We start from the raw sequence: 24,880 nt of genomic DNA on the forward strand, positions 1-24,880 counted from the left end.
GTGAGACTCGTCACATCTCATCACACATTGGTAGATGGTTATTGCTTGAATGTGAACAGCCTACCAAATCCCACCTAGAGAACCGTTTTTGATTGAATGGAAGGGCATTTTAACTGCTTCCCTTCAAAATGCTGTGTATTGATTCCTGATTCCTTGAATTCTCACTCATCCTGTTTCTGTTTTTCAGGTGATAGAGAAGAACTCCAGTGGCTGGTGGTACATTCAGATTGAAGACAAAGAGGGCTGGGCCCCTATCACKTTCATCGACAAATACAAGAAGACCAGCTTGACACCGCGCCCCAACTTCCTTGTACCTCTGCCCAACGACTTGGTCCAGCTGAATCTGGAGGATGGCACTGCTAGCGGTGCGGGGCAAGAGGACAGCTGGTCCAAACCGCTGCCAGAAGAACCCACGMCGGGGAGCGAGTCCGTAGCCCGGCCCAAGCTCAGGGACTGGAAGTCCAGTGCCAGTAAGGCGGCATCTGCTTTCTCCGGTCCCCTACCTCCAGCCCCGTCTGCCCCACTGGCTGAGGAGAAGCCAGCCCTGCCACCGCGCAGGGAGTCCATCAACAAGAGCACGGACATTGAGATTACTGTGGAGAAACRCAGGCCAGACCTATCCAAACCCTTGCCTCTGAAAACCCCTGCCCCGGGGGTCATCATGCCCCTGCTTACCCCCAAAGCTGCCCCCTTCAAGCCAGACAAGCCCCCCGAGCCCAAAAGAGAGGTCACGAACAAACCTCTGCATTTGAAGAATGAGATGGGTCTGGAGTGTGGCCACAAGGTCTCCGCCAAGGAGGTGAAGAAGTTCAACCTGAAACCCGTGGCTAAGCAACCACCCAAGCCCATGCCTGATCCACCGGAGGAGAAACCAGAGGCCATCGGCCCTGCACTGTTCATGAAGCCTAAACCCATAGTCCGGCCCAAACCCGTCCCAGCTGCCAAGCCAGAACCGCCAGCTGAGAACAAGCTGGATATCACCAYCCTGAGGAGCAAGCTGAAGCCTTCAAAGCCAACTGAACCAGGCTCTGGATCAGRAGAGCCAAGCCAGCAAAACGGCGCTGCTCCCAACAACGGCCCTTGCAACGCTCTCCCCAAGATGCCGCCGCCCAACCTCCCCCCTAATAATGATTTACCCAAGATGCCTCCTGGTAATGTACCCCCCAAGATGCCCCCTCCTAATAATGTTCTCCCAAACATGCCGCGTCTCAACAGCCCCCCTCTCAATGCACTCCCCAAGATGCCCCCGGCCCCCAATGCTCTCAATGGCAAGGCCAGCGACGAGCCCAAGTTACCCCCCAAGCAGCAAAACGGCCACGGACAAGTGAGCCAGGATGTCCCCAAACCCGCTGTCCCCCCCCCAAAAGAACCTCCAGGGAGGCCAGCCGTCCTCCCTAGGCGACCCCCTCCACCCAAAAAGACCTCGGAGCCATCCAGCCCCACAGAAACCAAAGCTCCCCTGAAAGAGCTCCCAGACACCAAGCCTGCTCCCCCCCAGCTCAGCAGACCACCTCCCCCTAAACCCAAGGCCTTCATGCTGCCCCCGCCTAAAGACAAGGACAAGGGGGAGCCCAAGGCAAAAGTGCCCGTGGCCCCAAAGCCKCTGGTTAAGATTGAGAAACCAGGTCCTCCGAGGGATAAGCTYCCTCCTCTGATCAAGGATCCCAGTAAAGAGGAGCTGTTCTTGGCCGTGGCAGACTTTGAGGGCGACGATCAGATGGGTGGCTTCAAGGAGGGCACCGTGTTCGAGGTGATGGAGCGGAACAGCAGCGGCTGGTGGTTTTGTAAAAATCTAGGAGAAGGGCCAATGAAAGAGGGCTGGATCCCCTCCAATTACCTGACCAAGAAACCCTAGGTACCAGGTTCCGTTGGCCTTTTTAATTAAAAAAATATTACTTATTGTATTTAATTAGCTTTTTATTTATAGGTACCTTTTTAATTGAAATATTTTTGTTAAATTCCATTTGTTTAGCAAGAATGAACCAGCAATGTTTTTTTTTTGCATATTGTTTAGTTCTTTTTATCCTCGTTACAAATTACTAAGCATAAAATCCGTAACAAGCAAATGTTCCTCATGTTGTTCACCTTTTGTGCSATATGTTACTCAACAAGCCTATAATGTAATTTTATGATACAGTAAATGTTATCACAAGCTTTGTAATAGAACAGATGAATGTCTTRCCAAGCCTTCTATAATATTGTGCCTCAGTATAGTGCTTTAAGCTTAAATATATGCAATTTAGCTAGTTAGTTTCTCAGTTAATATATCAAAAGATGCTTAAGTCTAATGAGTGGAGTCATAACTGACAGTGCAATGCATTTGGAAAATAAATCAGACCATACTCCAGAGGAACCAGGGTCCATATTCACAAAGCATCTCAGACTAGGATTGCTGATTTAAGATCAGTTTTGCCTTTTAGATCATAAATGAATAAGATTACATGGATAGGGGGTACCTGATTCTAGATCAACACTCCTACTCTGAGATTCTTTGTGAATACTGGCTGAGATGAGTCACAAGACAAACAGCCAAAACCAGCCCAAGGCAGAAGGCCATAGATACTCAAGATTCATCAAAGAACACCCCTCCCCCACTAAGGCTGCAATGGAGGTTACAATAGGAGTTCAAGAGGACATTTTGGCTTTCAAGTACTAAAATATTAKCACTTCAAGCAAAGTTTTTGACAAGTGCTAATACTATACATTTATACAGATCTTTTCAGGTTTGTGAATGTGTTTACTTTTCTTTGGGAACTGCATAATACTGTTGCGGCTGATTTGTGACAGATGTGCACTTTTCAGATTATTCAGCCTGTTCAGACAGTTCAGGTTTGCAATCTGGATTACCAAACTGGGGGAGCGAGCCTGTCTTTCAACTCACTCTTGAACGTTGTAATAGAATGCACAAGGTGCAATTTTTTAATTAGGCAGTGCATCATCAGTTTTCCTCGTCAGTCATTGCATACCTTAGGAGGTATTTATCACTTCTCACAAATGTCCAGTGAAAAAGCTTGGGAACCCCTGGGTTAATAGGCCGATGTAGAGGAAGTACAGAATATACAATTGAAAGCCATAGCCATGTTTTAAACACTCAAATAAGGTTGCTGCAAGACTTTGGGAGCTGCATTGTATACCAGGGTTGGAGTCCAACTCTTTCAGGATGGACTGAATTGACTTCATTGAAATTAAATGGACCCTTTCCCTGGTGTTCACAGTACAATAGGTGGAAAACACCCTATTAATTTCATAAACTGTAGGTCTACCATTATCAATACAGACCCTAAATGAGAGAATTGACCTGTGATTTGTGCAATAATAATAATAAATACAGCGTTATTGGATCTCATAAAAAGGTGCTCAAATATAAAGTACATAAAGTGTGATAATTATAAAAAACATTTACATTAGTGTTTGACTGGTTTCAAGCACAGACTTAGCAAGAGTTATTTTTATCGTACTTCCAGAATGAAGTAATGTCAGCTGTCACTTTGTGTGTTTACTTTTCACCTCTTGCCAGGCCTGGTTTGCCGTAGTTGGAACTTAATGATGCATTGTTCCTACAGTCGAAGAAGTAACATGCGTTTCCCAAAACACCACGCAGCGAGGACTTTCAGCAAGTGCGTCGTTGGAGCATGTGACGATACTATTAGGTTCGAAACAAAGATGGCGGATCCTAGAGAAGCGCTTTCTRCATTCGAATTTGACCTTTAATATAATGTCACAATACTGGACGATGGATCAGCTCCTAGAGAGATATCGCCTATGGCTGCAAAGATCGAGGTGACTTATTATAATGGTTACCCGTTAATGCATTACATCACAGATTTGGCACATCATTGCATTAATGTTCCTACACATTACATATATAGAGGGAAATAGCAGACAGTAGCCTACAATTAGATTAACATGAAATTGTTTGAAATACATTAGCAAATGTAGTGTACAGTCATCTTGGTTTTCATTTGAAGCATATTTTGTTACAATTGCAAAGACATTGCCCACTTTGTAGCCTATTTAAAGTTATTGGTGGTCACAGAGAGATGGATAAAAATCCATTGATTGTATGTTTAGCGGAGGTCTTCTGTGTATAAAGTGACGTGGAAGGACAAAAAAAAGCATGTAACGATGCACTTGGCTTTAAGTGGTGTGAGGCAGTCGGTAAATAGGCCTTACAAAGCATTTAAGTGTGACTAGTAACAATGGCTACTACGAAGCTGGGCCATGGTCATGGAGAAAGAGGGTTGGTCTCCTAGGAGACAAACTGACAAGGCTGGGAGTGCCTGTAGCTCAGGTTAATTGGAGAATCTCAGAATATGGTTGATCTGATTCTGCTCCTAGTTGCTTTGATACTATGTTTTTCCCATCCCCCTCAAATCTTCATGTTAAAGTACTAGGTCCAATGCTGTGTGTCAGGTCCCTAACCAGCATTGAAATCATAAGTAACTTGGAGTTTTCCATCTTTGGCAGTGTACATAGTACACAAGTAATGATATCCATGCCAGATTTGTAATGATCAACACTAGTGTCAACTCATGGAGTAAGACCTGACGGTTAGTGGAATGTGAGTGAAACCTAGATTGGGGTTAGGGTATGGGTTGGAAAGACATGCATTCAACAGTTTGGTTACTGAAGCATAAGGAGAGGCACACAGGGATGTGAACACRACAATAAAAACAGTATGGATTGTCTTATTGCTTTAAGTAATGCTTTACCCTAAACTGGTCAATTTAATTTGAAAATGAATTTATAAAAAGAAACTGCTAGTTCTTTATTCTTTGAGATATGCAGCAGAAACACCTTTCCCGCTGACATATTGCGCATATCCCATCTTAGTCCTGTAATGTATTCGTTTTACTTGTGTATTTCCCCCCCCCCCCATGGTTCTCTTTCATATTAAGTCAATAAACATTAAAAAAAATGTTACATGTTATCTTGGTTTTCCTTGGAAATGTTCCTTTATTTTGAGAAAACGGATGCAACCTAGATCGAGAGTTAACCGCTGATAGCAGACACTCCCGTTGATGTTTTGGCCATGTAACTGCAATTGGGGCTGTCAAATCGGTTGAGCAGCTGCTCTTCATTGTCATGAAGCCACACCCATCCCACTCGCTTTAGAAGTTCAGAGCAAGAAAGTGTAGGATATATAGAAATGACGCTCAAATTAAAAATCATCCAACAGAATAATGAGGATTTCTATCAGCCTAATCGATGTGTAATTTACGTATCGCATTCCAGTGTTCGAACGTATAAACAAGGCTGCATGGAATTTCTCTTAATGCAACTCTGTGCAGCCAATGGCAATGTACGCTTTAGGTATAAAGCCGGGGGCCACGTGGATTTGACAGTTTATGCGGGTGTCGGCCATTGCGGCTCTGCTAGAATCTAGCCCTTACTTGAACAAGCGTAGACATTAGAACGTTTGCATTTATTAGACTCCATGTACAACAGTGGTTCCTTCTGCTGAACAGTCATTCACTCACACCTTACAAAATAAACTTTCAAAAAAGGTAAACAGACAGAGAAAGACAGTCATTGCAAATGACAACAGAAGAGAGAAAAACAAACAAATTAAAATACATCTTGAGAGAGTAGCTGTACCTGATAGTTGACCAAATTACTGCAGATCAACACAGCGCTGTCAAACCCATTCCATGGAGGGCCTAGCATCTGCTGGCTTTTCCTTTGAATTAAGACTTAGACAAGTGTGGAGAGTTCCTTACTAAATCAGTGACCTTCATTTATCAATCAAGTAGAAGGGAAGAGCGAAAACCCGCAGACACTCGGGCCTCCAGTGATCTAACAGGCCTAATTGGTCAAGAAAACAAACCCCATTTTCAAAAGCAGCAGGATACATATTAACTGCAAAATAGCTCTGATGCACTACCTCATAACTTAGTATACTCCTCTCAGTGCAAAGAAAGGCACATTTGGTGGAGGAAAAATTACATATTGCACTTTCATTAGCAGACAGTACATTTAATAACAAACAATGGAAAATAACCAATATACTTAATTAAAATGTAAAACGTATATCTCTTAAGATTCCTACAAAGACAGTATTCCATTTGCCTTTGTTAGTTCCCATCCAGTGTGCTAGTATTGCCTTTACAGTAAAAATGCAGCACAGAAAAACATTTAAAACATGAACACAATCAACTCAAAAAGATCTAATTTTCTTCAACCCTTGAATTAAAAAACAAAAATAAAATTGGACTACAATTTACTTTCCCCGGACTTCTCCTGTATTCATTGAGTGTTTAAGCTCATCTCATGAAAATGTAAAACTAGGGCTCTATTCTGATCGAAACAAGGGCAAATGATCTGAGCATTTTAAGTTAATATATAATACAATATGCCATTTAGCAGATGCTTTTATCCAAAGCGACTTAAAGTCCAAGTTACAATGAAACTGATTTCGGTGGGAATTCCATTAATTCACTGTGTTACCAGAAAAAGTGAATTCTGAAAATCATGCTCTGTGCTGATCTTTGGAAAGTAATAAAGAATTGTCAACAGAAAAATTTGGCAACTAGATATAAACTCAGCAAAAAAAGAAACCCCTTTTTCAGGACCCTGTTTTTCAAAGATAATTCGTAAAAATCCAAATAACTTCACAGCTCTTCACTGTAAAGGGTTTAAACACTATTTCCCATGCTTGTTCAATGAACACACACACCTGTGGAACGGTCGTTAAGACACTAACAGCTTACAGACGGTAGGCAATTAAGGTCACAGTTCTGAAAACTTAGGACACTAAAGAGGCCTTCCTACTGACTCTGAAAAACAACAAAGGAAAGATGCCCAGGGTCCCTGCTCATCTGTGTGAACAAGCCTTAGGCATGCTGCAATGAGGCATGAGGACTGCAGATGTGGCCAGGGCAATAAATTGCAATGTCCGTACTGTGAGACGCCTAAGACAGCGCTACAGGGAGACAGGACGGACAGCTGATTGTCCTCGCAGTAGTGCGGGACAGGTACAGGATGGCAACAACTGCCCGAGTTACACCAGGAACGCACAATCCCTCCATCAGTGCTCAGACTGTCCGCAATAGGCTGAGAGAGGCTGGACTGAGGGCTTGTAGGCCTGCTGTAAGGCAGGTCCTCACCAGACATCACTGGCAACAACGTCGCCTATGGGCACAAACCCACCGTCGCTGGACCAGACAGGACTGGCAAAAAGTGCTCTTCACAGACGAGTCGTGGTTTTGTCTCACCAGTTGCGATGGTCACGTTTATTGTCGAAGGAATGAGAGTTACACCGAGGCCTGTACTCTGGAGCGGGATCAATTTGAAGGTGGAGGGTCCATCATAGTCTGGGGTGGTGTGTCATAGCATCATCAGACTAAGCTTGTCATTGCAGGCAATCTCAACTCTGTGCGTTACAGGGAAGACATCCTCCTCCCTCATGTGGTACCCTTCCTGCAGACTCATCCTGACATGACCCTCCAGCATGACAATGCCACTAGCCATTCTACTCATTCTGTGCGTGATTTCCTGCAAGACTGGAATGTCAGTGTTCTGCCATGGTCAGTGAAGAGCCCGGATCTCAATCCCATTGTCCACGTCTGGGACCTGTTGTATCAGAGGGCTAGGGCCTTTCCCCCCAGAAATGTCCGGGAACTTGCAGGTGCCTTGCTGTGAGATGTTACCCCACTCTTTCACCAAGAACTGGCAAATCTGGTACGGTCCATGAGGAGATGCAGCTGGTGGCCACACCAGTTACTGACTTATTTTTTATTTTGACCCCCCCCCCCGCATTCAATTTCTGTTAGTCACCTGTCTGTGGAACTTGTTCAGTTTATGTCTCAGTTGTTTAAGCTTATGTTCATACAAATATTTACATGTGACGTTTGCGGAAAATAAACGCAGTTGACAGTGAGAGGACGTTTCTTTTTTTGCTGAGTTTATGTGCGCCATACTTGGGTGTGTTCATTAAGCGAGAAACTCTTTGGAAGAAGACCGATATTGCAGTGAAACAAAATTGTGTTTTCATTGGCTCCCACCAACACAGCATTGTCTGAAGTACATTTTTTTCTTATGTTCCACATTGCACCTAAACTACTGCTCCTCAGCTGACCCTCTTTGGGATATGGGATGCATCTCCCCACCACACCCTTCTAACTATAGGTTAGTCTCATGCTTATTGGGTAGACAAACCAATGGGGATCTGAGTCAATTTGGTGCTGTAGGCAATATTAATATGAATGAAAAAGGAAGTGCTGCATGGATGAAGAACACCCTATCTATCAAGCAGCCTGATGCACATGTGGAGTTAAAGACAATCCTCAAAGAAAATATGACCAAGCTTTGCCATCTTGGGTTAATAAAATGATAAAATCTTATAAACAGGAACTTAAAACATAACTACTCCTTAAAAATGAATGAAAAGTTCAGGAGGACTGAGGCAGCTGACAGTGGTCCTTCTGGGTATGGTGTGGGATAAGGCGGTAGGGTGTTTGGAGGGGGGAGAGATGCCAGTCTACGTGGTAGAGGACTCAGAGTAAGGGAGGAACTTGGTGAGTTTGTTTGGGGAGCTGGGACTCAGGCACTCGGAGTTCTCACTCATCTTAAAGAACACCTCCTGTTCCCTCTTCCTCTCAGTCAGCTCCTCTTCCAGAGCCTGGGAGAGAGGGGGGAGGGAGAGAGAAGAAAGCGAGAAAAAGGGAGAGATGAGGGCGAGAGATGGGTAGAGAAAGACACTTTAAAAACGCTCTCCAGCCATTTTGAACTTTCGGTTCGGAAAAACAATATCCCAAGTATAAATACAGTCCGTACACAAACTTAAAGGGGCAAGCCGCAGTTGAAACAATAACATATACTCCCACCTTGGTAAAAGGGGGATGGGGCTGGAGAAACAACCACTATAGATGCCAGGACTGACCATCCAAGATACCCAAATTATAGTTAAGTATTTGAGGCTAGACAGCATGCTACCATTTAAAATGTTCCATCATCCACTAATTCACTTGTCATTTTTGCAGATTAAGTGTTTGAGCTAATAATGCATCAATATTTATCATTTACAAATTAGCTATGACATTGCCAATGAATATATAGCACAATTTTGGATCCCCCCCKAAAAAACGAATGGTTTTGACTGTTTAGTGAGCTTTATTTGTCCACCTGCTTTGCACCTCGCAAAGTGATTGCTGTAGTCGTTCTGAAATTAGCAACTTTTTTTTAAAATGACCTGAACAATCAAAATATTGTAAGCCCCATTCAGCAGGTAGCATATAGTCAGACAAGAGTTGTGTCTACGGTATCTTTTAATTCCGGTAAAAGGCTATTTTCCATCAGCGCATAGCAATAGCCTAGTAATTAACATATGTTGTCACAACTAAAAGCCAATGCTGAAGGTGCTGCGCAGATATGCACGATCAAGAACAGGACGCCTACCTCGCGTTGGTGAGCGTGCAAAACTGGGCACAGTGCGCAATTTGACTAGGCTACTGATATTCCCTGGAGTTATTCGGCATGCAAAATGACTTGTAGATTGATGACTGTCAACACAGTTACATACTTATTTCGACACTGAAGGAGAGGACTCAGTTATCCCATCTTTTGTGACATTTTTGGAAGGTAGAAAGAAAGCAATATGAGCAKAAAAAAATAAAAAGTGTGAATCTGCGATTTGTAACGTTTGAATCAATTTTCGGACCAATACATGCTACAATTGAATTGGTTTGAGGTTCGTGGAACAATGCAGTCGTATATTAAACGTTTGAATGCGTTACATCCGTAGTGTGTGTGTATATATATAATAATAATAATAATAATATATATATATATATACAAATAAATTAATCCAAAAATGTATGTTGCAACTGAAGATTGCCCCTTTATATGGTATAAAAAAATGTTTTGGACAACTGCAAATGTCAAGGGGAATGCCATTCAAAGAATTGTGCCATGTCATACCTGGACCACTTATTGAGCTATACCATTTGTTAAGTAAATCAAGTGATAAGGTGAAAAGAATACTGGAGTAGGACTTTAAATCTCGTCTTACAATAATGGCAACAACAGTAATGGACATCAACGTAAAGGAAAAGTGCTTTGAGACCTAGTGAAATTGACACCCAATGTTAACGGTATGGCCGCGTACCTTCTTCCTAGGCTTGAGCTGCGCCCTCCACTCCTTGAGATGGTGGTTGTGCTGCTCATCCAGAGACTTGAGCCTCTGAGTCTCGTTCTCAATGAGCAGGTGGCACTTCTCATTCTGCTCTCACACCACAATACAGTCAGTCATTACATAACACTATTCATGGAGCACCTGTGGAACTTATTTCCCATACTTTACAAACCTACTGAATTTGTGGATCTTCCTATTATTGTACATTATGCCACATACATGCAGGCATTCTAATGCAGATAGGCTTTCAGGCTGGCGGGTATGCTCAGGACAAAAACGATGTGTAAGGGTTTGACACCCAGGGTCAAATAAGCTAAGCTATATAGATGGACATTATTCAGAGAGAGTTTGGTGTACTGTGGTCACCTGTAGCTGCTGGAGCTCCCTGACGTTGCCCTCACACTGGCCCACCATGTCCCTCATCTGGTGGTCATGCTTCTGCTGCTGGTGCAGCCGCTCAGCCTTCTGACGCTTGTCTTCCTGCTGGGCAAACTGGGGAGGAGCACACACACGAGAGGGAGAGAGATGGGGATGAGGGATTAGTTTACAGCACTTAGGCCTGATACAGTTCTGTGATCCGAGTATGATATTACCATTTTCTAGCCAACACTTGCACGTGTTTTCTGACCGCTTGATGAGACGTCAGCGCTCATCTATTTGACCATCTTGCCTCTCTCTACCCTCCATCCCATATAGCTACACCACTACATTTACTCCTCCATTCACACCCAGTCTTCCCTCTTCCCCCTCGCCAGGCCGTTCTGTAGTTGTCTGGTACCTGTTTGGTCTTCTCGCGGTCCTCCGACGAGCTGCCCGTYGAGTTGATGCGGAGGCTCTTCTTGAACATGACCATGCGGGTCTTGCCCTCGCTGCGCTGGATCTTGGGCAGGCGACCCTTCTCCTGCTGCTGCCGGGCCTTCAGCAGCTCAATCATCCTCTGGTTGTAGCACTGCATCTGCTCTTGTTCCTAGGGAGACAGTCATGTGTGAGGATGCAAAGGTAAGGGGTTGTTTGAGGATATTAGCTGGGCATACAAGGTTTAACCCCGATAACTGCAGTAGGTTCCTTTCCCAGCCACACGGATAGGGTTGCTATACCTTCTCATGCTTCTTGAGCAGCTGGTGCCGTTGGAAGAAGTACTGGTCTTTTAGCTGCTGTTTCAGTAACTGGTGCTTCTCATGAAGGATCTTCTCGTCTAGGTCCCAGATAGTAGCTTCCCTGTCTGAGGAACAAAAAGTGGAGACAGCCAGTGAATGAAAATAGTTTGGAAAGCAGTTGGAAAAAGAGGAAGATTCTCTCAAGTCAGAGATAAAAATATATCCGAGGGGAAAGATAAACACCAAGTAAGCATTTGTTAAAAGTTGAGGGCTTGAACAGAGATCAAAGGTGTACTTTACAGGGACCGTTTGAGATTTAGGCAATAAAGCCCTTTTTTTRCCTAAATGTTGTGTCCTCGGTGTGCAGTTCGAAGGAAGTTAAAAATTGTTTCTGGAGACATTGCTAGCTGCCTCAAGTAGACTTCCAGTCGTTGCGCTAATGGAAGTTAGCAATGGCTCCTGAAACTACCTTCAATGTGCATCCTTCAAACTGCACAGAGTTCATCTCTCTGGGTAAGTGGAAACTGCCAAAATCTCAAACCATCCCTTTAACAGATCTCAGGGAGTGACTAGACCCCTCCCAGAGGAGCAGCTACTGTCATTCTAACAACAGTGTTGATGGCACCCAGCCATCCAATGTGACTGATGCTTGTACCTCTGACAAGGTTCTGCTTCTTGTTGAGACACTGCCTCTCTGTCTCGGAGATCTCCCTCTTGTTCTCCGAGATTATCCTCTTCAGCATCGTGTCCAGGTGGTTCTTCTGGGCCGACAGGAAGTTCTGCTCCTAAACCACAGGAAATAGGCAGTGATGAGACGTTAATATGTGATTATAGCTAGCTACCGTTAGTATATTAAGTGGATATTAAGTGGATTTAGAGGTCAGTGGTGGAGCGATAAAGAAAGCAGCTCCTGTTTACCTCAGTTTGTTTCATCTGTGTAAAGGTGTTCATGCTCTGTTTCATGCTGTCTTTCCGTGACTTTCTGGGGAGCTTCTCAATCTCATTCTTCACCTGGAAAGATGATTGTAAAAACGTATGGACTTAATAAACAACGCTCCTTTCATTTTTARGCTCACCGTCCACACTCACTCCCTCACCTCTTTTTTGTTGCGCTTCATCTGATCCTGGAACTTGTTGTAGTCGCGGTCCTGTTCGGAGCGGATGCGTTTGGTCTCGTCCCGGAGCTTAATGGCGTGGTCCGTCTCCATCTTCTCGATGGTCTGCTTCTGGTGCTTCTCCAGGCTCTCCAGCTCCGTGTCGTAGTACTTCTTCTTCGCCTGGGAGGAGCAGAGAGAAGGAATTAAACCTGTTCACCATATTTATATCATACGTAGCCATGATCCTGGTGGGCTAAGGGGGGGGACAAAGCTGGGAAGGTTCGGAAAATGTCAAAAAGGATAGAGGCAGGAGGCTGGTGGGAGGAGCTAGAGGACAGGCTCATTGTAATGGCTGGAATGGAGTCAAAACGTGGTTTCCATATGTTGTTTCATGTGTTTGACGCCGTTCCATTTCAATGAGCCTGTCCTCCCACCAGCCTCCTCTGCAGAGAGGATATCCCCTACTTGTTCATAGACCGATGTAACATGTGTGTTTTCTTTTGGCGAGGGGAGGGTTGTGGAAAAGGGATTCCCTTAACCAGACAGCTATCCAAAGGGATGTTGATATGACATGAGTGTGGGTGTTGAGTTAATTCAGGGGTTCTGTCCTTCCATAAACAGCGGGAGATATTATGGTGTTGGTGTGGATTGGAGGAATTCTGTTTTTTTACACATTAGTGGGCGTAGATAAAAAAATAAAAGAGAGACCATTGGTATGTCGAGGCCTCTCAGTACACACCAGCCCCGCGCCGGGACCACATCAATTACGAACCCCACCCGATATCAGGACAGATTTTTCTACGCAACCCGACCCACCAGCATAGAATTGTTCCCGAGAGCCGATTCGTGACCCGAGTCTCTAAATATAGCTAATTCAACCGTTCTCGTATGTTTAAAACCTCAGCTCCTTTTCATTTGTCCCAACTTTTCTTTCTACAAAAAGGCTCCCATTGTCAGCAAGACGCATCAGTTAAATTCAGGCTACAAGAGTTTAGGCCAGGGTTTCCCAAACTTTTTTCATCCACGACCCCATCTGAAAATTCTTGCGAACCCAACCATGGGATTTTTTTATTTTTATTAACAGCCGTGGGTATCCAACCCGATGCAAGACTATAGTGTGACTGTGTGTTTGTCAGTGGGTGTGTCTAGACCTACGTTCATCTCCTGGTCGAAGCGTCGCTGCATCTGCTCCTTCTGAGCGTCCAGCTTTGTGTTCAGTAACGCTTGAGCGCGGTGCTCCTCCTTCTGCAGCAGCCGCAGATCCCGGAGCTCCTGACGCCTGCACACACACACACACACAGTTCAAATACTCTTCCGGTCTTGACCTTGACAGACTTTTAGACAATCTGAGGGAGATGACATTGCCTCGGAGTAAAAACAGTTGGAGGCAAATAATTCCACATCAAAGATCTAACAAATAGTCAAAACAATGTACACTGAATCAGTTCTAAGCACCATGAGACAATTGGCCTCTCGTATCAGAAGACAGACTGGGGAATATATTCTCTCCATGGAGATAAGAGAGGAGAGTTCATGGGAAAGCCTTGCTCCCTCCATCACAATGAGAACACAGAGCTTAGAGAAATCTGACTACCAGGTAGTAAGTGTGCGAGTCATCACCAGTCTCCGACACTGCCTGAACCAACAGAGTGTGGTGTCAAATGATCACCACTAGATGGCAATGACAGCACACTTGGCTCCGGATCTTTAACTCATGACGTGTCAGAATCCTCTAACAAGTTTCAATTATTTGTTGTCAAATTGGGGCAGTTTAGGGAATCGTACATGTTAATGCAAAATAGTGAAATATTTGGCCCATATCAAAACCAGTGACTGGTATACATTGTTTACTGGTATACTGAATATCTTATCACTGTTAGGAACTTATGACAATCCTTCCTTTTCACTCACAAAAATAGTATGTTCCATGCTATGTTGTTCACACTTGACTCACATGATCGCAAAGGGCAAAGACCAGACCAGGATGGCCAAAATAGGACATCTGAACACCACCCCAAGCACTCAACAACTCTCAGTATACCAAAGATCCTGTTTTATACAGAGATGAGTAGACCCGGCCCCTTTTCCTGACCTTCAGGGAGAAAAAGGGTTTAAGGAAGCAGTGTGACTTGCCTGAGGAACCTCATCTCTTCATCTTTCTTCTCATCATCGCCAATGATCTTGGATGTGGTCACGCTGACCTCCAAGCCGTCAATGACAAACTTCCTGGTGCGCTTCAACGTCTTACTGGAGAAACGAGAGTCCTGGAGGAGACAGAGAGCGTTATTAGGGGGCAAAGTGTGTGTTTAGTGTCACAATACAGTACCATGATTGAGTGACTGCAGCAGTGTTATTTTTACCATTAGGACGGTAAAAAAAAAATATATATTTTGTTATATATATATATATATATATATATATATATACACACTGCTCAAAAAAATAAAAGGGAACACTTAAACAACACAATGTAACTCCAAGTCAATCACACTTCTGTGAAATCAAACTGTCCACTTAGCATAGTGGCCTGCTGGAGGTCATTTTGCAGGGCTCTGGCAGTGCTCCTCCTTGCACAAAGGCGGAGGTAGCGGTCCTGCTGCTGGGTTGTTGCCCTCCTACGGCCTCCTCCACGTCTCCTGATGTACTGGCCTGTCTCCTGGTAGCGCCTCCATGCTCTGGACACTACGCTGACAGACACAGCAAACCTTCTTGCCACAGCTCGCATTGATGTGCCATCCTGGATGAGCTGCACTACCTGAGCCACTTGTGTGGGTTGTAGACTCCGTCTCATGCTACCACTAGAGTGAAAGCACCGCCAGCATTCAAAAGTGACCAAAACATCAGCCAGGAAGCATAGGAACTGAGAAGTGGTCCACGGTCACCACCTGCAGAACCACTCCTTTATTGGGGGTGTCTTGCTAATTGCCTATAATTTCCACCTTTTGTCTATTCCATTTGCACAACAGCATGTGAAATGTATTGTCAATCAGTGTTGCTTTCTAAGTGGACAGTTTGATTTCACAGAAGTGTGATTGACTTGGAGTTACATTGTGTTGTTTAAGTGTTCCCTTTATTTTTTTGAGCAGTGTATATATATATATATATAACAACAAGTAAGGATGTTCAGTCCACTTCATGTTTGGGTTCCTTGGCATGATACATGACGACAACACACTAGTGTGTCTTTAAAGAAGAAGGCTGTGTATGGAGAGCACTGTACATAGTCTGCCTGCCAGTTGACAGGAAAGAGCAGTAGTGGAAAGGCATGGACACACCGTCAGCGTTTGCTGGCCCGAGAGCACTTAGCAATTCTAAACAGGGTGCCGGCGGTAATTTGCAAACCAATTCTACAGCGGGTGGTCCCTAAAAACACGCTACGCCTAACGAACTGCAGATCAACATTTGCTGCGTGTGTGTGTATGATCCCTAAAACAGGGTGATCCTGCTGGGCCGGTCCTCTATAATTACCCTGCTCTGTTGTACAGGGAGGGAGTGCCAAGCAGGAAGTTGGATTCTCTGACAACAGAGCTCTCATCCCCCAGTACAGAAACAGAGAGACTCAAATGGTTCTTACTGGTCACTGGGCCAGAACCACACCAGTCTCTGCCCAGGAAAAGTAGCACAGCCCTGGGTGACATGGCTACTTTAAGGGCGTTTTCGTGGAAATGATAATCATCCTATTGATGAAAAGTGAAAACGTAAGGGGCCAGCTGAACAAACACCGTTCCCTGTACGTCTCTCGCCAGAGAAGGTACTGTAAGTAAACAGTAGCCATTCTTCTAAACCTTTGACAGAGACACTGTGTGCGATGACGTGTGTGTGTGTGTGTGTGTGTGTGTGTGTGTGTGTGTGTGTGTGAGCGAGAGTGATGACATCGGTGCATAATGTATGTGAACAAGTTGAGCACACATCCAGTGTGCTCCGAGGGCACAGGTGTATGTACTGCAGCAACAGCTCAGATGGGGCCTAGCCTCGCGTCTGGCTCTAGCCTCCCTCCCTTGATCTGTGTTCTCTCATACAGCACCATTCATAAACCCCTGGTTTTTCCTGACATGCCCGTCTCGCATGTATATAGCCTCACACTGTTACTGGGTCTAACATAGATGTCCCATTCATCTAGCCCAGTGGAAAAATTAACTGCTGAATAATCTGTTCTGGAAAAATACATATCACAAATAGAACACAAGTCCAATGAATAGATTTCCAGTGATGGCCAGTCCAACAACCAGAAGCTCCCCCAGCAACAATGGCTGTATAGAAATGACATCCACAATACTGAATGCTGAATAGAGCTCGAAACAAAGAGCCATTGGTCATAATGGATGGAAAATGGAATTGTATTAGTGCAAAACAGACTCGTTATTAGAAGGATGGGATGTGTCCATTTTCCAGAGAACATCAGTTTGTTTCCATCTCAGAGCCTCTTCTGCTAGAATTGAAGCTTTTGCCATAAAACGTTGGACATAGCAGCTTATTTCAGTGGAGTTTGACTCATTGACAAGTGCATGTATGAATGCAGGTTAGGGGTAGTTTAAGACAAGCTGTTCTTTATTGTGAGCCTTCACCCTAGGACAGGGTTCCCCAACTGAAGGCCCGCGGGTGGTTTTATTTGGCCCCCAAAGTTCTCTGAGCAAAATAAAATTTACATTTTTTGGGGGACATAAGACCATAAAAACACCAGGAAATCAGCTCCAAGTGATTTTAATGTAAATGTATTCCCAAGTATTCCCATGCATAATGGAGACGTGATCATATTCAAATGTAAGCAAAGGTTTCAAATGATTATGTTTTAGTCAAACATTATACACTATATATAAACTCGTAAAAATCCAAATAACTTCACAGATCTTCATTGTTAAGGGTTTAAACACTGTTTCCCCATGCTTGTTCAATGAACCATAAACAAATAATGAACATGCACCTGCCCGGACGACACTGGGCCAATTGTGCACCGCCTCATAGGTCTCCCAGTCGTGGCCGGCTGCGACACAGCCTGGGATCGAACCCTGGTCTGTAGTGACGCAGTGCCTTAGACAGCTGCGCCACTCGGGAGGCCTCACAGCTAGCCATTGTTATGTAAAATGTTGCCCAAAATATCCCAGTGGTCTTGCCTTGGCCCCAAGCCAGAGCAGGTCTGCCGAGACCATGGCCCAGAAAGTCACTGGAGCCAGGCCGTGGAAATACAAAAGTCTGAGGTTTTTTGGTTAAACACTAGGATAAATCATTGGAAATGTGACATTAAACATGGTGTTACTCACCACCCTGGGGCAGAGGGATCCATCGTCCTTGTTGACTGACATGTCTCCTGACAGGTTGAGGCTGATGTCCATGCTCTCAGAAGCAGACACGCTGCCCGCATCAGAGTACCTCTTGGAGATGCCATTGGCGTTGTGGTGGGTCATCAGGTTGTCCATGTTAGCCCCTATGGGGACCCTCTCCCTTTTCGAAGGCCCCCTCCTCATGCTGCCGTTCAGCCCGATCAAAGGTGTGGGGTCTGGGGTAGGGGTGGTGGGCCCTTTTCCCCCAATTACGGGCACCTCCCCACTGGCCATGTTGACGCTTCCTCCCTTCACCACTAACTGGCTTTGGGGTATTTTTGGTACCATCTCTGGCTGTGCCAGCAGGGTCGGGTTCTCTGTCAGAGGGGTGTCCACAGGCTTGCTCTCATCCGAGGTGCTCTTTCCATCCTCGATGCCCGAGTCGGAGCTGGAGAAGGCCTTGCCAGAGGTCTCGCTCTCGGGCTTGTCAGAGTCCACAATGCTGATGCCCTCATCAGGGAGCTGTCGGTCGATCAGCTGGCCATCCCTCGTGCGGGAAGGTCTCATGGGGGGTTTGGCGTCGGCCCCCACGGGGGTTTTGGTGAGTGTGTCTGGGGCATTGTCCCCTTGTAGACTGGTCTGACTGGTTTGAGACGGGTCCTTGCCTGGAGGCTGGGGAGAGGAGAGGAACATTGTTATGTGCGGCAGTGACAAAGCATTTCAACACGGGCGCCTTTTTCACACCTTTTCCCCCAGAAGCACCTATGTTGAAAGTAATCCCACTAATACGAGCCAAATGAAATGGACTTAGCCTTAATGCTTGATGGTCTTATTCCTAATGCTCAAGTTCTCTTGGCTTCATATTGCAGTAGATCTGCAGTGTTGACCTTTATTGGTACTGTCTGTAGCAATGCAGATGTTCCTTTCTAAACTCCTACCTATAAAACGTACCTCTTCTGCGCACCGGAGATAAAGTATGTAATCAGTAATAACACACTAATAATATCAACAGGTGCAGATCCTGTTGATGTCCCGTGGCTCACGTGCAGAGAGCGGTCTCGGAGCGTTAAGCTAACAATGGTCATCAGCCACCTTTACGACCGGGGCCAGCCTTTCTGAAGAACTCACAGTTGGAGAGAACTGGCTAACTGCTCTCCAGGCCCTGAGACAAATGTTTACAACCTCTCCGCCAATACACCCGCTGCTACGCTCTGTGTGTTTCAGGGCCGCCAGCAAACGTGTGGCGAGCAGGCATTCGCCCCCAGGACTTTTCAATTAGGTGGGGCAGAACCCCACCACTTTAGATTTGGTTGAATACAAAATGACACAAAAGCGTTGAAAACAGGGACAAAGTAGGCTTACTTTTTTTTTTTTTTTTTTTTTGATGGCCTTGCCTCATAATTTGTTAACTCGCACACAATTTGTAGCCAATGTCTTTCTCACCAGAGTGCTGCAGGTTGTGTGTGTGTGTGTGTGTGTGTCGACCAAATCAGATTTACGGAAATTGCGGGTCTGGCATGTGCACGTCTATAGAAAGCAGTGCGCGCTCTCCACTTCACGCCAGTATTATTTTAGCGAACAGGAAAATAACTCACTCCCGACACAAGCAAAAACACTTCACAGAAATGTTGTGGCAGCCTACACCTAAACAGTAGCGATCTGACACGCTGTATCACTCTGATCAACTGTGGTCTACACCTACGCGCCCTGCCCAGTCCCATTTGGCCAGGGGAAACTTTATTTTTCTAATGCTCTTCCTAATGGAACAACAAAATCAGTCTCAACTAGCCCGGCTGCCATTAATTGTCCCTCTTTCACTTAAACAATGGAGATGAACCAGAAAGTTCAGTTTTAGGCTTACTGAAATTCCTTACATTTTTGTGGTTTTCATGTTATCACCTGGGCAACTTTAGAGCAGGCTCAACTTGCCTGACTGCTCAGTTTACTTGCTCCAGACAATAGGGCAACTCTTAAGGTACCTGCTACAACCAGGTTCTAGAGTTTAACCAGCTGGTAACCATCAGGAAGAAAAATATGTCACGACCACTCTGGGACCTGTGGTGCCACCTCTGACCGTACATGATACAGACAACATCTTGGAGTGTCTACATTCTGAAATACGACTTTACACATCAATGTATTCAACTTTACAAATATCTCAAAACAACCCTTTTTGATCATACTGTACCTCGTGTGTGTGTGTGTGTGTGTGTGTGTGGTGAAGGACGACTAAGAATTCCTGAAAGCTGCACTCTCAGGCCTTGCATTTCCCTCTGGGGGGGGGGTTATGTGAGAAGAAAGCTGTTTGGAGTGTGTGCGCAAGCGCGTTAGCGCGCGGGGGGGGGGGGTTCGTCAGGAGAGTGCAGGAATGAAACATGCTGATCTCTTGACTGTGGGTCAGCAGTAGCTATAATGCAAGAGGACAGGACAGACCGCTGACTATACTGATGCTCTAAGGGTAGCAATAATGAAGACCGCTACGGTCCATCCAAAATGACTGACCTGAAATGACCTCAGGTCCATATCACATAACAGTTACGAATGACTCATTATCACCGACACAATTCTACCAATCTAATGTCCAACTTCAGTACTGTTTGATTTGGAAAACATACAGTTTAAAGGCAAGTGTATATGTTTACCTAAAGGGTCATGTCTGTGGAAAAGAAACCATGTCAAACTTTAAATAATGAAGTCCCCCAAGAGGTGGTAAAGCGATATTTGTGCCAGTGTACAGGACAACAAACAGCATCCTTTTTTAACGGTGGTACCTGGGTGTGTGAAAGCAAGTGTTCCAAATTCTGTTCCTTTGTTTGAGCACCAGTGATTTAGTGCCCTCTGATTTCCCCTCACTTTCTAATCCAGTCCACCCACACATTCATATACAGTAAACCCATTACTCTCAACCTGAAAAAACGCTTAACTGGAAGCGTTTGATTAGTAGATGTTTCAGGGGCGGTTTCCCGGAACGCAGGTTAAGCCTAATCCTGAATTCAAACCCATTTTCAAAAATGGAGATTCTCCATTAGTCCGGGACTAGGCTCAATCTGTGTTTGAATAGTAGAAAGACCATATGGAGTCCTCATCAGGGACATAATGACCATGGCAGCTGGAGTTTGAGGTCGTCCAGGGAGTGTGTGACTATCAGTGTATGCAGAATGTGCTTTAGTGCGTGTATTCTATCGTCTCAGTGAGAAGTGTGTGCATGTCCTCCGCCCCCATCTCAGTGTGCGATCCGAACACCACAGAAACACCCCCACACTTTAGAGAGCGCTGCCCTGCTGAGTCAACACCAGGGTTTCCCAATCTCCGTCCTGGGGCCCCCCGTTTAGTTTTTTTCCCTAGCACTACACAGCTGATTCAAATAACCAACTCATCAAACTTTGATTATTTGAATCAGATGTGTAGTGCTAGGGCAAAACCAAAACATGTAGCCAGGGTGGGGGGACCCCAGGACCGAGTTTGGGAAACCCTAGTCTAGACCACACACACAGATGAACAGGAAGCTGCAGATTCTGGGGTGTGGGGCACGCTAGCAGAAACTATCAAAAGAAAAGTCACCAGACATAGAAAATTCCAAAAGTAGATGTACTGTACTTTGATTCAGCTATGTACATATCAATATCCTCCCTTAATGTCACATACAACATGACTGCTAAACAGAATGTCTTGGTTGTATTAACCAAACTACTTTGAGGCCTACGTGAAACGAGAACTTCAGGAAACAATAGGAAAACGCCACTGCTAAGAACAGAGGTGAAAGTTCATTGGAAGAGAGAGAAGGATATAGGATAAAAGGAATGCAGGAAAGGAGAGAGACAGGAGAGTGTGAGAGCAGTAAAAGGGTCTTACCACTGGGACTGAGAGCTCAGCGGTGTCGTCCTCCTCTCCTTCCTCTCGATTGTCCTCGATTTCCTCCATGACTTCAGCCTTCGCCTCGGCAACCAGCTCTCGCAAGGGTCTGTTGGTCTTCACCGAGCAGACAAAGGGGTGCTGGGGGGACAGGGAGGAGGTCAGGACAACCATGTTACACCCATAGAACAACACTTGATTGACAGGGGCATAGAAAGCAAACAGGTGGAAAGGGTACTTTCACAGGAGAGTGAAACTTAAATCTGCCACCTCTACCCATGGCCGTTTCTAAACAGTAGAAACAGTAGCAACCATCAATGAGGCCAGGGTATGAGCTCACCCTGATGAAACAATGAAGATGACCCCAAATCCTCATGTGCTTATAAAACCAAGTTCCTAGATAAGACAGGGCAAAAAAATCCAATACGAATAATTTAATTAGCGTAATAATAGGAGCAGGCTTGAGAGGGGGTAATTTGACAGCCACAGACAAGGCTGTGAAAATGTAAGTGCAGCGAAAATAAAAGAGCAAGCATCTATTATTCAGGTGATTTGAACAATGGCTAATTTAATTGGCCCAGCTGGCACAGGCAGGTAGGCAAGTGACAGGAAGTGTGGCTGAGGCAGAAAGGGACCCTCTGGGCTGCCTCCATCCGTGTGGATAGCATTAGCGATAGCTTTAAAACTTCTCCAATGCCAGACAATGCATCAAGTCAACAAGGACTCAGGGAAAGCAGAGTGCCAGCTATCACACAGGAGAGGAAAAACACCCAGGCAAAGTGCTACACTTGAACACCACAACGCAGTGTCTGGGGTATCAAGGAACGCGGGGAGAAGCATTTGAAACACCTCACTAAGACTTATGGACTTGGCTCACTGGAAGTCCAACAGAACGGATTCAGACGCTCTTTGAAACGTCGCATCAACACTTCCTGGGTATACATGGTAGCGATCTCTCTATAACCGTTATTAAAAAAAAAAAACACAGGTTTGGTTTCCGGCTCAACTAAACAGTGAATCCTTTTCTGGCAGGTAGTGGTAATTCTCTTGATTCAACATATCACACCGCAGCACCTCTCTGAGACCCTCTCCCCATGCTCTGTCTCACAAAGGAGCTTCACAACTCAGGGCTAGTATTCATAAAGCATCTTGGAGTAGGAGTGCTGATCTAGGATCCGTTCCCTCGTCTATGTAATGTTCATTCATAAGTAAAAAAAAAAAAAAAAGGCAAAGCTGATCCTAGATCAGCACTGAAACTTTACTCTGCCCCTCCAGCTTCAACAGGTTTACTATGAAAACTGAGCCTGGACCACCACTGCTACACTAAGCAAAATGTTCACTGGGTGAAGAAAGCACACGGACCAGCATTAGTTCCCAGCCATGTTTGATCCAGCCATGGCTCAGCCCGGCTTAACAGCTCCCTCTGATGTTTGTAAGGGAGGGGCTGGTCTGGTCTGGACGGCTGGTCCGAAATGCTTCAATGTGAACCACATGGCCAGCTTCAGAGAGGTAGAGGCACAGAATGGCTGGAGTTGGGTGATGTTAGTCTTAACCTTTGGTCCAGGGTAAGTTATCGTTTGTTCCTCCTAATGGTTAACGTTGGGACTTGGGCTTGGGCAATCTGATCCTAAATCTGTAGTTAGGGACCAATGGTCACGGCTGTGGTGAATTAAGATACTTCATCATGTGGTTGTGTAGACAACATGTATACAACATTCCCCCACATGGGATGAGGCGGCCATGGACGTGACATAACAGAGTGGGAGAGAGGAGAGCTACAGTCACATTGACTAGACTTATGTTTGTCCCCTGACACATACGATCGCACACGGACATTGTCCAAGTGTTGACTGGAATAATGGATGTAAATAAATTGACTTCTAACAATGAGATTTTCAGCAATCTCAATCAATGAGTGATCCACAGACCAAGTAACCCCCCAAGGACTCCTCCCCGTGTCACAATGCATGCCAATAAGCCACAGCGGGTGCGGTTGGCTGCTGTTCAAGGCGTCTCATTCCTATCAACGTCATCGCACTGGGGTTAAAAACAGCAGTGGTATGATAGAGATCAAAACCTACAGTGTGGCACCGAACGTGACCACTCCGGTCTCTCTCCGGTGTTCTTCAAACTCCCAGCAGGCTTTTGGCCAGGATACTCGGCCCCTGTAATTGTCCAAGGGTGGGGAGAATATGGAGAAAAAAAATCCAAAAGTGCCATTCACTGGAAACAGTAATACAAATTGTTAGCAATCCCTCCTGCTTTTAAACCCAGACAGGAAGTAGTGGGTCCTGCATTTTAATAGACTCCTCATCTCTTATTTCCTTGTGCTCTCTCGCTCTCTTTCAAATCAAATCAAATCAAATCAAATTTTATTAGTCACATACACATGGTTAGCAGATGTTAATGCGAGTGTAGCGAAATGCTTGTGCTTCTAGTTCCGACAATGCAGTAATAACCAACAGTAATCTAACCTAACAATTCCACAACTACTACCTTACACACACACACAAGTGTAAAGGGATAAAGAATATGTACATAAAGATATATGAATCGAGTGCCGTCGGTACAGAACGCGGCGGCAATGCAGTAGATGGCTATAGAGTACGGTATATACATATGAGATGAGTACTGTAGCGGTATGTTAAACATAAAGTGCATAGTTTAAAGTGGCTAGCTGTACATGTATTGCATAAAAAGATGGCAAGATGCAAGTACAGTATGATATAGAGTACAGTATACTATACATATGAGATGGGTTAATGTAGGGTATGTAAACATTGCTATTAAGCTGGCATTTGCCGCTTCAAATGCGCTTAGCTGCTGGCGCCGCCTTGCGCGCGCCGGCGGCCGGGGCCGCGGGCGGCCCCGCGGGGCCCCGCGCCCGGGCGCCGGGGCGCCCGCACGGGCGCGCGGCGCGCCCCCGCCGCGGCGGGCGGCGCGGCTTCTGCGCCGCCGGCGGGCGCGCGCCGGCGCGCGGCGGCGGGCGGGGCCGGGGCGCGCGCCGGGCGGGCGCCCGCCGGCGCGGCGCGGGCGCGCGGCCGCTACCATTTTTACCATATTATCCATCAATTCCCATTTTTTAAAGGATGGAGTGATGTCAGGTATGCTTAGCAAAGCCGGCGCTAAATGTTAGTGGTGGCGTTTAACAGCTCTGCATGGCCTGAGAATAGAAGCTTGTTTTCAGTCTCTCGCGATCCCTGCTTTGATGCACACTGTACTGACCTCGCCTTCTGGATGATAGGCGGGTGAACAGGCAGTGGCTTAGGGTGGTTGTGCTCCTTAGATATCTTTTATGAGCCTTCCATATGACATCGGGTGGTGTAGGTGTCCTGGAGGGCAGGTAGTTTGCCCCTGGTGATGCGTTCTGCAGACCTCACTACTACCTCTGGAGAGCCTTACGGTTTGGCGGGCAGTGCCGTACCAGGCGGTGATACAGCCCGA

General features: G+C 45.6%; 2 protein-coding genes across 5 annotated transcripts in view; one reads left to right on the plus strand and one right to left on the minus strand.

The window, feature by feature from the left end:
- The window catches only part of LOC111980179 (SH3 and PX domain-containing protein 2B), a 98,226-nt gene extending 93,303 nt beyond the window's left edge, over positions 1 to 4,923 (plus strand). For all 4 annotated transcript variants that reach the window (XM_024010849.2, XM_024010851.2, XM_024010850.2 and 1 more), the window contains one exon: positions 188 to 4,923. In XM_024010849.2, coding sequence (XP_023866617.1) covers positions 188 to 1,855 — 1,668 coding nt within the window. In that variant the 3' untranslated portion in view covers positions 1,856 to 4,923. The remainder of the gene's footprint in view (positions 1 to 187) is intronic.
- A 483-nt stretch (positions 4,924 to 5,406) lies between these two features.
- LOC111981309 (serine/threonine-protein kinase 10) overlaps positions 5,407 to 24,880 on the minus strand; it is a 48,623-nt gene continuing 29,149 nt past the window's right edge. The window contains exons 8-19 of the mRNA XM_024012526.2: positions 21,437 to 21,577; positions 17,585 to 18,256; positions 14,460 to 14,590; positions 13,482 to 13,605; positions 12,327 to 12,506; positions 12,148 to 12,240; positions 11,885 to 12,014; positions 11,230 to 11,354; positions 10,911 to 11,099; positions 10,499 to 10,624; positions 10,106 to 10,219; positions 5,407 to 8,620 (exon numbers count right to left, since the gene is read on the minus strand). Of these exons, the coding sequence (XP_023868294.1) occupies positions 8,480 to 8,620; positions 10,106 to 10,219; positions 10,499 to 10,624; positions 10,911 to 11,099; positions 11,230 to 11,354; positions 11,885 to 12,014; positions 12,148 to 12,240; positions 12,327 to 12,506; positions 13,482 to 13,605; positions 14,460 to 14,590; positions 17,585 to 18,256; positions 21,437 to 21,577 (2,166 nt within the window). The 3' untranslated portion in view covers positions 5,407 to 8,479. The remainder of the gene's footprint in view (positions 8,621 to 10,105; positions 10,220 to 10,498; positions 10,625 to 10,910; positions 11,100 to 11,229; positions 11,355 to 11,884; positions 12,015 to 12,147; positions 12,241 to 12,326; positions 12,507 to 13,481; positions 13,606 to 14,459; positions 14,591 to 17,584; positions 18,257 to 21,436; positions 21,578 to 24,880) is intronic.

Source organism: Salvelinus sp. IW2-2015, linkage group LG20 (genome assembly GCF_002910315.2).
Source record: "Salvelinus sp. IW2-2015 linkage group LG20, ASM291031v2, whole genome shotgun sequence".
NCBI classification, from domain to species: Eukaryota; Metazoa; Chordata; class Actinopteri; order Salmoniformes; family Salmonidae; genus Salvelinus; species Salvelinus sp. IW2-2015.